General features: G+C 44.6%; 1 protein-coding gene across 14 annotated transcripts in view; it reads left to right on the top strand.

Moving 5' to 3' along the window:
- TASP1 (taspase 1) overlaps positions 1-14474 on the top strand; it is a 392837-nt gene that overhangs the window by 284858 nt on the left and 93505 nt on the right. For 4 of the 14 annotated variants that reach the window (XR_014831942.1, XM_085003110.1, XM_021078005.2 and 1 more), the window contains one exon: positions 11663-11721. The exons of the other annotated variants lie outside the window; for them this stretch is intronic. Coding sequence is in view for 3 of the 4 variants with exons in the window: in XM_085003110.1 (XP_084859236.1) it covers positions 11663-11677 (15 nt within the window). In the remaining variant the exon portion in view is untranslated. The remainder of the gene's footprint in view (positions 1-11662; positions 11722-14474) is intronic. 14 annotated transcript variants of the gene reach the window in all.

The following is a 14474-nucleotide window of genomic DNA, read 5'->3' as shown; positions in this document are numbered from 1 at the left end:
AGACACTGACAGCTCTGTTCTGTGAAGCACCGGCTTTGCATCACCCACTGGGAGAAGGAGCGTGCTCAACCTCCCTCTTGCAAAAGGCAGACTCGCCAGGGTGCAGGGCCAGAGCCCTGACACTAGATACACCAGGATGTTCAGCTCAGGAAGGCAATTTATCTCTCCCTGTGGAGGTCAAGGACAAGGAGTGCAGGGTCAGCCCTTGAGCAGCTCCTGGCCCCCATCCTGCCATGGGTGGATTCCAGGGCCCAGAGGCCTCACGGGTCACAAAGTACAGCTCAAGCGGAGAATAAGTCAGTCAATAGAATTCCCTACATTCTGATTACTGCTATATAAGCAAAAAAACCCCTCACAAATAAATTTACTGAAAAAAACAGAGACTCCTGGACTAGAAAACAAAACTTATGGTTATCAAAGGGGAAAAAGGGTGGGAGAGGGATAAGTTAGGAGTTTGGGATTAACAGTGGCAAACTATGATATGCGGGATGGATAAACAACAAGGTCCTCCTGTCCAGCACAGGGACCTAGAGTCAAGGTCCTGTAATAAACCAGAACGGAAAAGAATCCGAAGAAGGAAAACCTATATGTGTACCAATAAGGACTAAACAGAATGAGAAACATTTTAATTGCAGTTTCTTCATTTTCTGTAATGTGGTGATAAATGTCTTTATAATTTCAAAAAGATGGAAAGGCAACAACTCACACATTTTCACCGGATTTTCAAAGAGAGAAGCAGGGCAGGTTCCAGGCGTGCAGCTCTGTGAATGAGTGGAAATATGCATGATACCGGGGTGGGGGTGGGGGGCTGCTGCATGGACTGGGAGTGGGCGAGGGTGGTTTGACTGGACGTGCCCATCTGGTGAGGCCTGATTGCCTTATGTGGATTTGAGTGCAGTAGAATCTTGGGAGACTTAGTGCCCCTGCTGCACCTCTAGCCAAAGGAAGCTTGGAGGTGCTGAAGCTGTTTCCTGGGCCTGCCACGGCCCTTGTGTCATGTCAGCTGCAGAGAGAACCTGGAGCAGGGTGAATGCAGGGCCAGCGCAGATGGAGAGGGGTGTGGGGTGTGTGGAGAAGCCCACACCCTGGGGAGACAGTAGGAGAAAAAAAGATACTTGAGGGCTTGGCCTCAAGGGACATCCTCGCTCACACTTGGGCTAACCTCGCATTTCCTCCCAGGAGACCAGATGTTACCAAGTATAGCCAAGAGACGGTTGAAAGAATAAAGCTTGGGAGGTCCCTGGTGGTCTAATGGTTAGGATTCTGTGCTTTTACTTCTGCAGCCTGAGGTCCACTCCCTGGTCTGGGAGTAGATCCACATCAAGCTGCTGCATGTGGAGGCCAGAAAATATAAGAAAAGAAAAGAAAAAAGAAAACAGTAAAGATTTCATTCCAGAAAACCTCCCCTGGACACAGAGATGTCTACTGGCAGATCTGTCTGCTAAATCCTGAAATCTCTGATATTCAGTGAAGCATCTCCCCCGTCTCTTCTCTCTCAGCTTCCCTTCCCTTCACATAGAAACTAACCATCCCCTCTGCCTCCATTTACTTAGTTTAATTGAACCCTTTTATTAGAATCTGAAAAGTCTAACTCTAAATGTTGTGTTGAAGGGAACTTTGGGGATCCAGTCTGGGCAGGCATGTGTGTGTGTGTGTATTCCAGACACTGTAGACTTGAAGACCTCCCCAAATTCCCCACCAGGCTCTTGAGGTCAAGACCAAGGGTACTTTCCAGCCTTCATAAGTTATGCTTCTCCCTCTCAGGGCCAGATTCCTGCTCACATCACACAATCAAATTGTCCACGGGATACCAGAAGAGAGGATATTCTTCAAAACACAAAGAAAGATGGAATCAACCTGGGTGGAACAGTTGAGAAAAGGAAGGAGTAGGATGTTCCCAAGCAGAAGGGCTAAAGTGAGAACATTCCGAAGTGGGTGATGCTATGAAATGGGCAAAGCTCCTGGGCGAGGCTCACCAGGTTCTCATGGTGGCTCTCAGAGACGGGGCTGTCATGGGGCTTGGGAACCCTCCCGGGTTCTGGATCCTGCAGGAATGGATCCTCATCCTCAGGGTCCCTTAGTTTCTCTCTTCCTCCAGGCTGACTGCAACCATCTGCTAGGAGGTGCCTGGCAACCAGAGTCACAGGGGAAAGGAAAGGGCATGAGTGTGAGGAGGGGTTGTTCATGGAGGGAGCAAGAAAATCCGATGGGTGTGTGTTGGTGGGGGGGCGCCTCTCAGGACAGGGCTGGACCAGCCTCCGATGAGAACTTGCTAATGAAGTGGGGCAGGAACCAACCTTGCTTGGCCCAGATCTGCTGTCCCCAGGCCATGGTGCTGGAGCCAGCAGGGAGAAAACACAGAAAGAAATCGATGGGTTTCTATTGTGTTTGCCCTGGTCCAGGTACGGTGTGGGGAGCCTCCTTGGTTTTCAGATTTGGAGACTTTCCTGTGGGTGAGAAATGAACCTGGCATCTTCTCGGAGCCAGAAAACGAGTACCTAGGGATGAAGCCGAGCAGGCCGTTTTCCCAGAGCCATGCTGTGCCTCCCACAGGTGCCACTGAACCTCTGTGCTCCTGGGAGAATGGGGGTGGAGTGAGGTGTCCATGGCTGGTTTGGGTGGAGGTTCTGGCTTCCCCATGTAGCCTCCAGGCAGATCTGATACTGGCTTCCTGCTGGACCTCGTTTAATACCTACGTGTGGGCAGGGGAAGTTTCTCATTTGCCCACTCACTTAGGAATGCCACCATGCCTGACTCCACCTGAGGGAAGAGAGGCTGGGGAGGGATGTTGGACCCCTACTACCTGTGACCCTTCCATGTCCCTGCAGCATCTCAGCTGTGTTGCAAGAGTTCCTCCAGAGCGGGCCCTGTTCTTAGAAGTTCTGCCAGAAAAGTGCATGAGAGTGATTTTCCCCTCTAGGTCCTCCTTGTCCCAGCCCCAGATGGTGAGAAGTGACCCAAACTGGGCATGCACCTGCCCTCAGCATGCACACCCATCAGGAGGACCCTGTCAGGAGCATGTGACCCCTCTCATCCTTCTTCAGAGGGGGCCGTGGATGATTCCATCAAAGGGACATTCTAAGGCCCTCTGCCACTGTCTGAATTGCTGTGCTATCTCCAATCTTGAAAACAGAGGAAGCGAGAACCAGACATTGTCATCTGAGGACCGAGAGTTCCATAGATTCCTCAGGCCAGGAGTCCCTCCAACCAACTGGCAAGGTGAACCTGCCTTGTCACCCAGGCAGGGCTGGGGACACGAGTCAAGATTTTGGCTCTCAAAACCCTGGCCAACAGACAGCTCCAAGCACCTCGGAAGGATACCATCATCTTATTTTGAAAGTATGTTTCCAGGACTCCAAGAGCCTGTCTCAGTCTCTGCTGACTCTGCCCCAGGTGCCAGGACCTCTGACCACAAAGCCATGCTCTGTCACTGCTCATCTTAATAAACAGGGCTGACAGAACTGAGCCATTCTCCTTTCAGAGAGAAACATCCTGGAAATAGCTACAAGTCAAAACTAACACAAAAACAAAAACGCCATCCAGACCTGCAATCTCTGCCCTGCTGGAAAAACAAACTGTCTGGGTTTGAGGGCAGAGAGAACTCGAGAAGGCTGGCGCACACATTTGGCTCCAGAAAAACTGGCTGAGTGTGGTCACTGATGGTCAAAACGACCACACACCCTTCCTAGCTGTGCATGTGACTTTGAGCTCCTCTCATCTGGGTGGAGTCTGTTTCCTTACCTGCTGCATCTGGGCTGGACAGTGACTCACTTCGTCAACTAATAGAATGTGGTGGAGGGAGAGCACGTGCCAGCTGTGAGCCTGGGCTTGGGGGTTTCATAAATTTTCTCTCATTCTCCTGGGACCAGCACGTGAACAAGTCCCAGACAGCCTGCCGGAGGTTGAGGTGTGTGGCTCATCACCCTATTTCCTGACTCACAACCATCCAACCCCTGACATGTGATCATAGCCATTCTAGAACAGCTGGCCCCCACCTGACCCCATCCCCCCATTAGGTCATAGACACGGGGGAGATTCTCATCAAGCCAACTAGATGAGAACCATCCAACCCACCATAGAATTCTGCAAAATAACAAAATACTAAATGATGATGGTGGTTGTCTGAAGCCACTAAGTTTCGGGGTGGTTTGTTATGGAGCAGAAGCACCTGGTATAGCAGCTCAGTCCATCACAGGAAGAGGGTGGAGAGAAGAAGGAGGTAAGAGAAAGAAACTTTGGAAGAGGAGGTTGTCCTGGCTGTTTGCTCAACTTTTTCATTTTCACATCATCTCTTTTGCCTTATCATCAACCCTAATTTTACAGGCAGCGTTCAAGCAGAACACATCACTTGCTTAAAGTCACCTAGGGAGAGTTTCCCATTGTGGCTCAGTGGTAACGAACCTGACTAGTATCCATGAGAATACGGGTTCGATGCCTGGCCCCACTCAGTGGGTTAAGGATCTGGTGTTGCCATGAGCTGCAGTGTAGGTCACTGATGTGGCTTGAATCTGGCATTGTTGAGACTGTGGTGCAGGCCGGCAGCAGCAGCTCCGATTGGACCCCTAGCCCGGGAACTTCCACATGCCTTGGGTGCGGCCCTAAAAAGGAAAATAAAAAAGTCACATAGAAAGTGCAGATTGAAGACTCAGATTCAGGTCTTCTGACATGTTCAGTACTGGTCCCGTAGTTGGGCAGTTTGCCTAGTGGATTAGCTCCCTGGCCTTAGAGTCAGATGGATGTGGGTTCAAATCCTGCCTCCACCCTTCCCCAGAGCCATGATCTTAGGCACATGGTTTAATTTTTCTCAACTTCCATTTTCTCACCTGCAAAATGGGATCATGGCACTAGCTTAATAGAGATGGGTAAGGAATAACACTTATATAGGATTTATCATAAAGTTTGGCACAAGGAATTATGCCAAACAATTACTATCATTTTATTATTATTATAGCATGTCTATTATTATTTCACTGCTTTAGGCCACTGCCTCTATCTTTCTCAAAACCTGATTTTCTGGAAAGTACAGATAGCAATGATCAGAGGTTGATGTCTTTGATAATTATACTTCACCTTAGTTTCTCATCACCTTCTCCTGCTACTTGGCCCGTGTTAGACTGTTACCCTGGTTACTGGTGCCCCCAGTGAACAAAGCCTCCCAGTAGATGTAGGCTCACCTTGGAGATATTGCAGGTTTAGTACCAGGCCACCGCTAAAAAGTGAATATCATGATAAAGTGAGTCAAATGAATTCTTTGGTTTCCCAATTCATATAAGTTATGTTACACGTTGTGACTCAGTGGTAAACCTGACTAGTATTCATGAAGATGCAGGTTCAATCCCTGGCCCCACTCTGTGGGTTAAGGATCTGGCATTGCCATGAGTTGTGGTGTAGGTCGCAGATGCAGCTTGGATCTGGCATTGCTGTGGTGTAGGGTGGCAGCTGCAGCTCCGATTCGACTCCTAGCCTGCAAACTTCCAATTGCTGCACATGCGACCCTAAAAAGAAAAAAATATATATTTACACTATAATATAGTCTCCTAAGTGTGTAATAGCATTATGTCATAAAAATGTGCATACCTTAATTTAAAAATATTGCAATATCTGCAAAACAGAGTAAAGCAAAGCGCAAGAAAACATGATATGCTCGTATGCCCTTCTACTCTCCCCTTCATCATGGCCATCTGACTTCCTTTGGCCAAAGGGATATGAGCAAGCATTAAGCAAGATGAAGTTTGATGAGCACTTGCCCACTGGAGCATGTCCTCTTAGAAAGTTTCCCCCCAGAGCCCTGAAACTGGCACATTGAGGAAGACAAAAGTGGAAAGAATCAAGGAATCTAGCCAAGGACCAGAATCCAGGCCATAGATATGAGGTCCCAGACAGCCACCAACTTCTCAAGACCCAGCTTCAGCCCCAGATTTCATGGAGCAGAGGTGAGACACCCCTATCACACACTGCTCAGATTCCTGACCCACGGAATTATGAGCAAATAAAATCATCGTGGGGGTTCTTATTATACAGTAAAAGCTGAGATGCAAGCTATGATTCTGCATTCTAAGGTTGAGGTTCAGTGGCTTTCAAGAGCTAAACTGTGGAACAGCCAGTTAGGACTCAGATCTCACTGCATCAGTGACCCTGATGGCCACAAAGACAGACATGCACCAGACGCACATCAGCCATGAATAACTCCAGTACCAGGCAAACCAGGTTATAAGAGGAGGGATGCTTTTGATGGAGTTTTAATAGAAAGAGTTGAAAGATGTTTATTTATACTCGTATCCATTCCCATTCCTTTCCCCTCCACCATTCCCATTTTTAAAACCATGTTAGGATATCTTAAGAAAAAAATGATATATTCCTTTTGATTAAAAGAACATAAGCTTTAGAATTGGATCCAATTCATCAACTCCCCAGCTATGTGACACTGATAGACTCGTTGCCTCAGTTTCCCCACTGTAACATGGAGATTGTGATCCCAAAGTCACTCTGAGAATCATACCAGATAATGCCACATGTGAGTCCTCAAGGAATGTTAGTTGGATCCTGTTAAAGTTATAGAATTGAAAGAGCCCACAGAGATCATCAAAAATATGGGTACATGTATAACTGAATCACTTTGTTGTACAGCAGAAATTATTACAACCTGGTCAATCAACTGTACTTCATTAAAACTTAAAAATATGCATAAATCCTCATAAAATGAGCTTCATGTCCTCAAGCTCATATTATCTCATTTAATCCTCAACCCCTTCTGGAAATATTGTGAGTATATTATCCTTGTTTTACAGACAAAAGGACTGAGTTCCCAGACAGTTAACTTGTCCAAAGTCACACCTCATAAGTAGTGGATCCAGAGTGGAATTCAGCTCTGTGTGAATACAAAGGCCACTTTTTTTTTTCCCCATGGCTGTACCTGAGGCATATGGAAGTTCCCACCCTAGGGGTGGAATTGGAGCTGTAGCTGCCAGCCTGTACCACAACCACAGCAACGCCATATCTGAGTTGAATCTTCAGCCTACACCACAGCTCATGGCAACGCTGGATCCTTAATCCACTGAGCAAGGCTAGTGATGGAACCCACATCGTCATTGATACTTGTCAGGTTTGTTGCCATGGAGCCACAGTGGGAACTCCCCAAAGGCCACTTCCTTAATTACTGTGCTATTAAAAAAAAATGGGCTCATATATTTAAAAACCCATTTTGAGGTGTTCTCACTCAAAAAAGTGAAAGGTATTTGAAAAGGAAAGATGAAAGCATCCTATTTATAGAGGACTGGGAAAAGTGAGCATGCTTATTCTCTGGTTCCATGATGACATTTTGGGAAGAGTCTCAGCTCAGGGTACTATAACAATATACCACGAACTGGATGGCTTAAACCCTAGATCTTATTCCTCACAGGTCTGTAGCTGAAAGTCCATGATTGTAGCATCAGCAGGGTTGGTTTCTTGGGGACAGCCCTCTTCCTGGTTTGCAGATGGCTCTCTTCCCACTGTACCCTCTCTTGGCAGAAAAGAAAGCTCACTAGCTCCCTGGCTTCTTCTTATAACTCATTCCACTCATCAGGGCTCCCCTCTCACGACCTAATTACCTCCCAAAGGCCCCACCTCCAAATACCATCACATTGGGATTTCATTTCAACAAAGGAAATTTGGCAGGACACAAACATTCACTCCACTGCAGGAACCAAGTCCTGCTTTGCACAGCAATGGGCCCGAGGGCCACTAGGCTCTGTCTGCCTGGGTGATCTGTTTAGGGAATGAACCTTGCTGCAAACGTGGTTGACATCTCAGCTGGCTTTTAGAATTAATCTTGGGAAAGCTCCTGTTTACTCATTTCCAAGCTGTAGTTTTGAGTATTTGTTGGAACTCACTGGAGGGGACTTAGCACATATGACTGAAAGAGGGAAGTATTTACAACCACATTACTTGAATTTAAATCCCAGCTACCTCCTGGAAGACTAATCTTTTCTGCATTTCAGTTTTATTACTTTATTTTTTTTTTCTCGTTTCTTTGAGACAGGAAGTTCCTATTGTGGCTCAGCAGTTAAGAACTCAACATAGTGTCCACTCAGTGGGTTAAGGATCTGGCATTGTAGCTAGCTGTGGTGTAGGTTGCAGATGTGTCTTAGTTCCAGTGTTACTGGGCTGTGGTGTAGGCTTGCAGCTGCAGCTCTGATTTGACCCCTAGCCTGGGAACTTTATATGCTGCAGGTGCAGCCATAAAAAGAAAAAAGAAAGGTAATGAGATAATAAAAATTAAATTGCTGTAAGAACACTAGTTATTATTACTAATTATTATTACGATAGTAAAGTTATTACTGAAGTTGATTTAAGTGGCAAATTTGATAAGTCTGGGGTCAAATTATACAAAAAGGTATACATTTGATCTCTTTCAAAAATGAAAGCCCTTATACCATTCTAAGTATTGAGTACATAGCAGTGCATAAAACACTGAACCTGTTTCCATGGAAACCATGTGGTAATGGGATATTCAACCAAAGTAACTAACTAACTAAAAAAAAGCAAAGCCCTTCGAACAGTGAATCCAGTTAAAATGGAGCTTTTTCCAGGTGATTGGGTGTTATCATTTAGGAATACCACATATATCAGAAAGTGCAATTAAAGCGGCTTACGTAAACAGGCTGTTAGCTTCTCACTTGAGGTGAAGTCTGGAGGTGGGAGCTTGCTGGTATTGGTTCAGTTGCTCAGTGACACCCAGGTGTCTACCCTGTCTCCCTTAATCTGTGGGCTTTCATCCTCCTGCTGATGGTCTCAGGATCCAAGAGAGACGCTGCAGCTCCAATCAGTGGAGGAAGATGGGGAAATCCAGAGTTTTCCCAGAAATTCCCTCAGGAGTTTTGTTTTGCTTTTTTCCTAGTTAGGTCTCATCAGCTAAAAAATGTGACATATGACCTGCTAAGTTGTAAAGGAGTCTAGATAATATTTAACTTCTTCAGACTCTGTGGTAGAGATATCCCAGTGAGAAAGGGGGGGGGTCTCTTTAACCAACACTGATCCCACTAGAGAAATTTGAATATTTCATTTTTCAAAACTTTTTTGCTTCCTTGTACTTCCTGATATTTAGGTAACAGACATATTTCTTGTTTTATAGTAAGAAAGAAATTGACCAAGGGCTATTATTTTAAAAGTAATCAGGAGTTTCTGTTGTGGCTCGCCAGAAATGAATCCAACCAGTATCCATGAGGATGCAGGTTTGATCCTTGGCCTCACTTGGCAGGTTGGGGATCCAGCATTGCCGTGAGCTGTGGTGTAGGTCCAGATGCAGCTTGGATCCTGAGCTGCTGTGGCTGTGGCATAGGCTGGCAGTTATAGCTCTGACTCCTAGCCCGGGAACTTCCATATGCCAGGGGTGTGACCCTAAAAAAACAGTAAAAAAACAAAAACAAAAACAAAAAACCAAAAAATGACATAGCGTTCTTGAGGGTGTGGGTTTGATCCCTGGCCTTGCTCAGTGGCATTGCCATAAGCTGTGCATAGGACAGCAGCTGCAGATCCAATTCAGCCCCTAGCCTGGGAGCGTCCATATGTTGCAGGTCCAGCAGTAAAAAGGGGGAAAAAAAAAAGGAAAAGTACACAAATAAAAGATCTTAACCTGCTGTTTCCCCATCTGGGCATGTTGGGGGAAGGGCCTGATTATACACATTGCCTGGCTGTGGTGTCTCTTCTTATGTTTCAAGTCAAGCAGATCCATGTTCAACACTTAAAAGGTTGACCACCAAGGTTCAGCCACCTTGCGGCTTTCAGGAAACAAGGACCAAGTCTAACTGAGTTATTCTCTATTATACCCTCTGCAAGTTCACTTTGGGGACTGTTGTTCACCACCCAAAGTTCACATAAAAGGGAAGAACAAAGTTTGGAGACACATGAAAAGTTCAAAAGTGGTAAAAGACAAATGTCAAACTCTGGTAGAGATGAGATTGGCAAGAAAAGTTTATAATCAATATTCTGTTCTCTGAATAATTTTTATTGACAAAGTGACTGGTAAACAAACAAAAAAAGTGACAAATGATGGCACCTGGAGATGTCAAAACCTGCAACATGTTGTGGATTAGCTGGTGTTTCCCTTGCCAGTGAGACCAGTTTTAGGGAGAAGGGAAAATGTGGATTGATTTAGAGCTGATGATATCACGTGTCTAGTCACTGGAGAACAAAAGAAAGCTTATCTGTAAAACATTGCTAATGAACTTGGAGCAAAGGGTAGGATCTTTTCTTGGGTGTGTCAAAGGGAAGTGTTGCTCTCCATCAGGCCAGCAGGATGTGAATCAGAGTATATTCTCTGGGACTCGGTCATGACCACATGACCTGAGGTTCAACCTCTCCAGCCCTGAATTCTGCAGTTATCAACCATGTGCAATCAGCCCTTTTAAAACCTGGTGATTTGGGCATCAGTTGGGTCTTTTCTTTTCCTATGAGGTATGACTAGAGACTGTAGGTACTTTGTTTTGTAGTGTCTTTGATGTGTGTGTGTGTGTGTGTGTGTGTGTGTGTGTGTGTGTGGTGCTGGTTGGGAGAGGGTGTGGAGAAGCAACTGACCTTCTTTTTAAAAATATTGTATTATTTACTTTTTATTGAAGTATAGTTGATTTATAATGTTGTGTTAATTTTTGCTGTACAGCACAGTGCTTCAGTTATACATACAAGCCTAGATATATTCTTTTTCATATTCTTTTCCATTATGGTTTATTACAGGCTCTTGAATATAGTTCCCTGTGCTATACAGTAGGGCCTTTTTGTCTGTCCATTTCATATATAGTAATTGCTATCTATTAATCCCAAACTCATAATTTATCCCTCCCTCACTCCCTTTCCTCTTTGGTAACTGTAAGTTTGTTTGTTTTCTATGTCTTAGGAAACAATATTATAAATAAGTTCATTTGCAGCATACTTCAGATTTGACATATAAATGATATCAGAGGTATTTGTCTTTCTCTTTCTTACTACACTTAGTGTGATAATCTCTAGGTCCATCCACATTGCCACAAATGGCATTATTTCATCCTTTTTTATGGCTGAGTAGTACTCCTTTGTGTGTGTGTGTGTGTGTGTGTGTGTGTGTGTGTGTGTGTGTGTGTGTCTGTATGTGTGTGTGTGTGTGTGTACCACATTTTTTTATCCATTCATCTGATGATGGACATTTAGGTTGGAGAAGTAAATGGCTTTCATATTCTCACTCTGTAAGAACCAGTTTTGAACAACCCACCTGTGATAACTTAGTATCTTTTTCCTGAAACTGGAAGCTAATATATGTAGGGTGAATTGATCTTCAAGTTCCCTGGATAACTTTGAGGAATGCTGAGAGCACCATAATTTCAGGCAGATACAAGGAGTGAATGGCACAGTCTGCAGTGTGGGATTCATGTGGAGGAGGAAAAGCTGTCTTTAACATGATATTCCAGTGAAAGAAAATGCTCCTGTATTCTGCAACTCAGAACTTTCCCAGGGTAGACCTTCTTATCCTGTGGAGGGACAAATTCTTCCTTAAATCCAGTGGGAATCATTGGCCTTGCTCAGCAACCTTCCATTAAATCCCACGTGCCCGAATTTCCATAGAATTCCTATTTATAACACCCCAGAGGTGCTGAAGAGCTGTCAGAGCCGAGTTCAGAGCTTAACCCAAGTACTCACATTTCCTTTCCTTCAGGCCTCTGGTTACTGAAAACATTTGCTGAAAATTGCTGTCCCACTCAAGAACTGTCAAAGGTAATTGCATTGCACCAAAGTTCCTGAGAAGCATGAAAGAATATGGTTACCACCTGGCGGACAAGTTCGTAGAACCTGTCTGATGAGCCACAAGCCTGCCACATGTGTAGACACCAGCTTCTGCGTGCAAACCACGACAGCATACATTTGTGAGGAAGATACAGATCAGAGGCCTCTTAGTGGCAATTTACGATACAAATCCCTGTGTAAAGGGCAGTTGTCAGGTCAACGAATCTAGTGAGGGCTGAGGTTCCTGGGGTGGCAGTGAGGAGGAGCGGGGGGGAGAATTCAGTGCTTTGGGAATGTGGATCTGTGTGAAGCAAGTAGCAGTACTTACTTCAGAAAGCAAGGTCTAGACTTGGCTGTTCTCACTGCTGGCAGTGACCTTGGTGCCTAAGAAAATGAAAATCAGAGATGCAGGAGGTGGGGGAGACTAGAAAATCTGAGTTTCTCACACCCTCTGCCCTTTGCCTCTGGTGCCAACAGTGCCCATCCAGATGAGCAGGAATCACTTTTCCTCTTAAAACTCCCCAGAGAAGGAAATCCTCTTAATTCTTGGTGGCCATTTTCAGAGTCTCATCTTCCTTGAGATGGTTTTGCCTTAACTTGAATTTCGAAGACCCCCCAGAAACTCTCCAAATACACGTGCCTCACTTCAGATGGCAAAAACTCCACTAACCTCCCAAATGCACACAAGGATTTCCTTGGGAGAATCTAGTTCTGTCTGACACTATCTTTTTTTTGGACAGAAATTGTCTGGATGTGAATCCAGTGCCCAGTGTCAGCTCTCTTATTCTGGAGTCAGAATGTGGCTCAGAAAAGATATATGGGAACAAGAAATTTCCAAAAGTAGGAAAGGGGTCCACCCTGGAACCATCCTGACATGGTTATAAACATCAACCAGTGTTAGCAGAGCCTGCTCTTTTTATATTGGGTGATATTCACAGTTGAGCTTTTGAGGTACAAAAAAATTTGTTTCTCAAGCAGTCTCTAAATTGAAACCAGGGCTGGCTACATAATTCATGGGGCCCTGTGCAAAATAAAAATGTGAGGCCTTTTTTTCTCCCAAAAAAAATCAGTAAAAAAAAGCTTTTTCCTTTCTTTTGTGACCTTTCTCTTTGAACCTCTTGTGGTTTTTTTGTTTGTTGTTGTTTTTTTTTTTTTTTTTTTTTTTTTTTTTTTTGCTATTTTAGTGTCACATTTCTTCAGGCATAGGGTGAGTGTATGTAGCAGTCTCTTGGTGGGGGTCAAGGAACAGGTAGCCAGGAAGCCACTCCAGGGGGTGAAGAGGTGACAGGAGGCAGCTCTGTGCATGTACCATTGTCCTATCAGACTTCATTCACAAAACGCAAATTCAAAGATAAAATTGTTAAGATTTAAAAAATGGTGGCCACGGCATTAAACCCTAATATATGGTCTTTTTCTCTGTTCAAGTCCCCATGCCACTTCCCAGGTAGCACGTTCCTGAAGCTGGTTCCAGTTGAAACTTATTCTTTCTCAGGCTTGCAAAAGCATGACATAACTCAGTGACTATCTAGAATCTCACATAATGACTCTTTGATTCCCATTCTTTTCTATATGATCTGTTTTTAATTCCTGGAAGCTTTTAGGACCTTCTTTTTTCATGCTTGTTTGCAGAGATTTCTCACTTATGCACCTTGGTGTAAAATTTTCATCCTTTATTGTCCAGAGTTCACAGACAACACTTTCAGTGGAAAACACTTGTTTTTCTGTTCTGGGAAGTTGTCTTGTACTGTTTCTTGGATCATTATCTCTCATCTCGTTTTTTCTTTTTTTTTTGTCTTTTGTCTTTTTTGTTGTTGTTGTTGTTATTGTTGCTATTTCTTGGGCCGCTCCCGCGGCATATGGAGATTCCCAGGCTAGGGGTCGAATCGGAGCTGTAGCCACCGGCCTACGCCAGAGCCACAGCAACTCGGGATCCGAGCCGCGTCTGCAACCTACACCACAGCTCACGGCAACGCTGGATCGTTAACCCACTGAGCAAGGGCAGGGATCGAACCCGCAACCTCATGGTTCCTAGTCGGATTCGTTAACCACTGCGCCACGACGGGAACTCCTCATCTCGTTTTTTCTATTCCCTCTTTTTGCAACTCCTGTTGGTGGATGTTGGGTTAATCCTCTAATTTGCCCCCCCCCCTTTCCCTTTGTTTCTATTTCCTTGATCTTTGCCTAGTCTCTGGAAATTTTCCTCAACTTTCTATTAAATTAAAAAAAGAGTGTTTGCAACCGTATTTCTTTTTTCTTTTCTTTTCTTTCTTTTCTTTTTTTTTCTTTTTTTGCTTTTCAGGGCCATACCCATGGCATATGGAGGTTCCAGGCTAGGGGTTGAATTGGAGCTACAGCTGTCAGCCTGCACCACAGCCACAGCAACATCAGATCTGCACTGTGTCTGTGACCTATGCCACAGCTTTCAGCAATGCCGTATCCTTAACTCACTGAGCAAGGCCAGGGATCAAACCTGCAACCTCATGGTTCCTAGTCAAATTCATTTCTGCTGCGCCACTGTGGGAATTCCCCATATTTCTTATTTTCAAGAGCTCTTTTTTTTTTGTCATTAATTGTAGATTTTTCATAGCAACCTGCTCTTTGGGGATGAACTTTTTCTTTTATTCTCTATTTGAGAGTATTAATACTATTTTCAATTTCTAAATTCATTCCTACATTCATTCTGTTCCATTTCTTTTTCTCTTTGAAATGAGATATCCTAGGTGACTTCAGAATGGTAGTCTGTC

This window comes from Sus scrofa, chromosome 17 (assembly GCF_054392235.1).
Source record: "Sus scrofa isolate SSC_HxYL_T2T_F1_AM1 chromosome 17, Sscrofa_HxYL_maternal_Yorkshire_Landrace_v2.0, whole genome shotgun sequence".
In the NCBI taxonomy this organism is placed as follows: Eukaryota; Metazoa; Chordata; class Mammalia; order Artiodactyla; family Suidae; genus Sus; species Sus scrofa.
The sequence above is the reverse complement of the archived record's forward strand: the minus strand, read 5'-3'. Positions and strand labels throughout refer to the sequence as shown.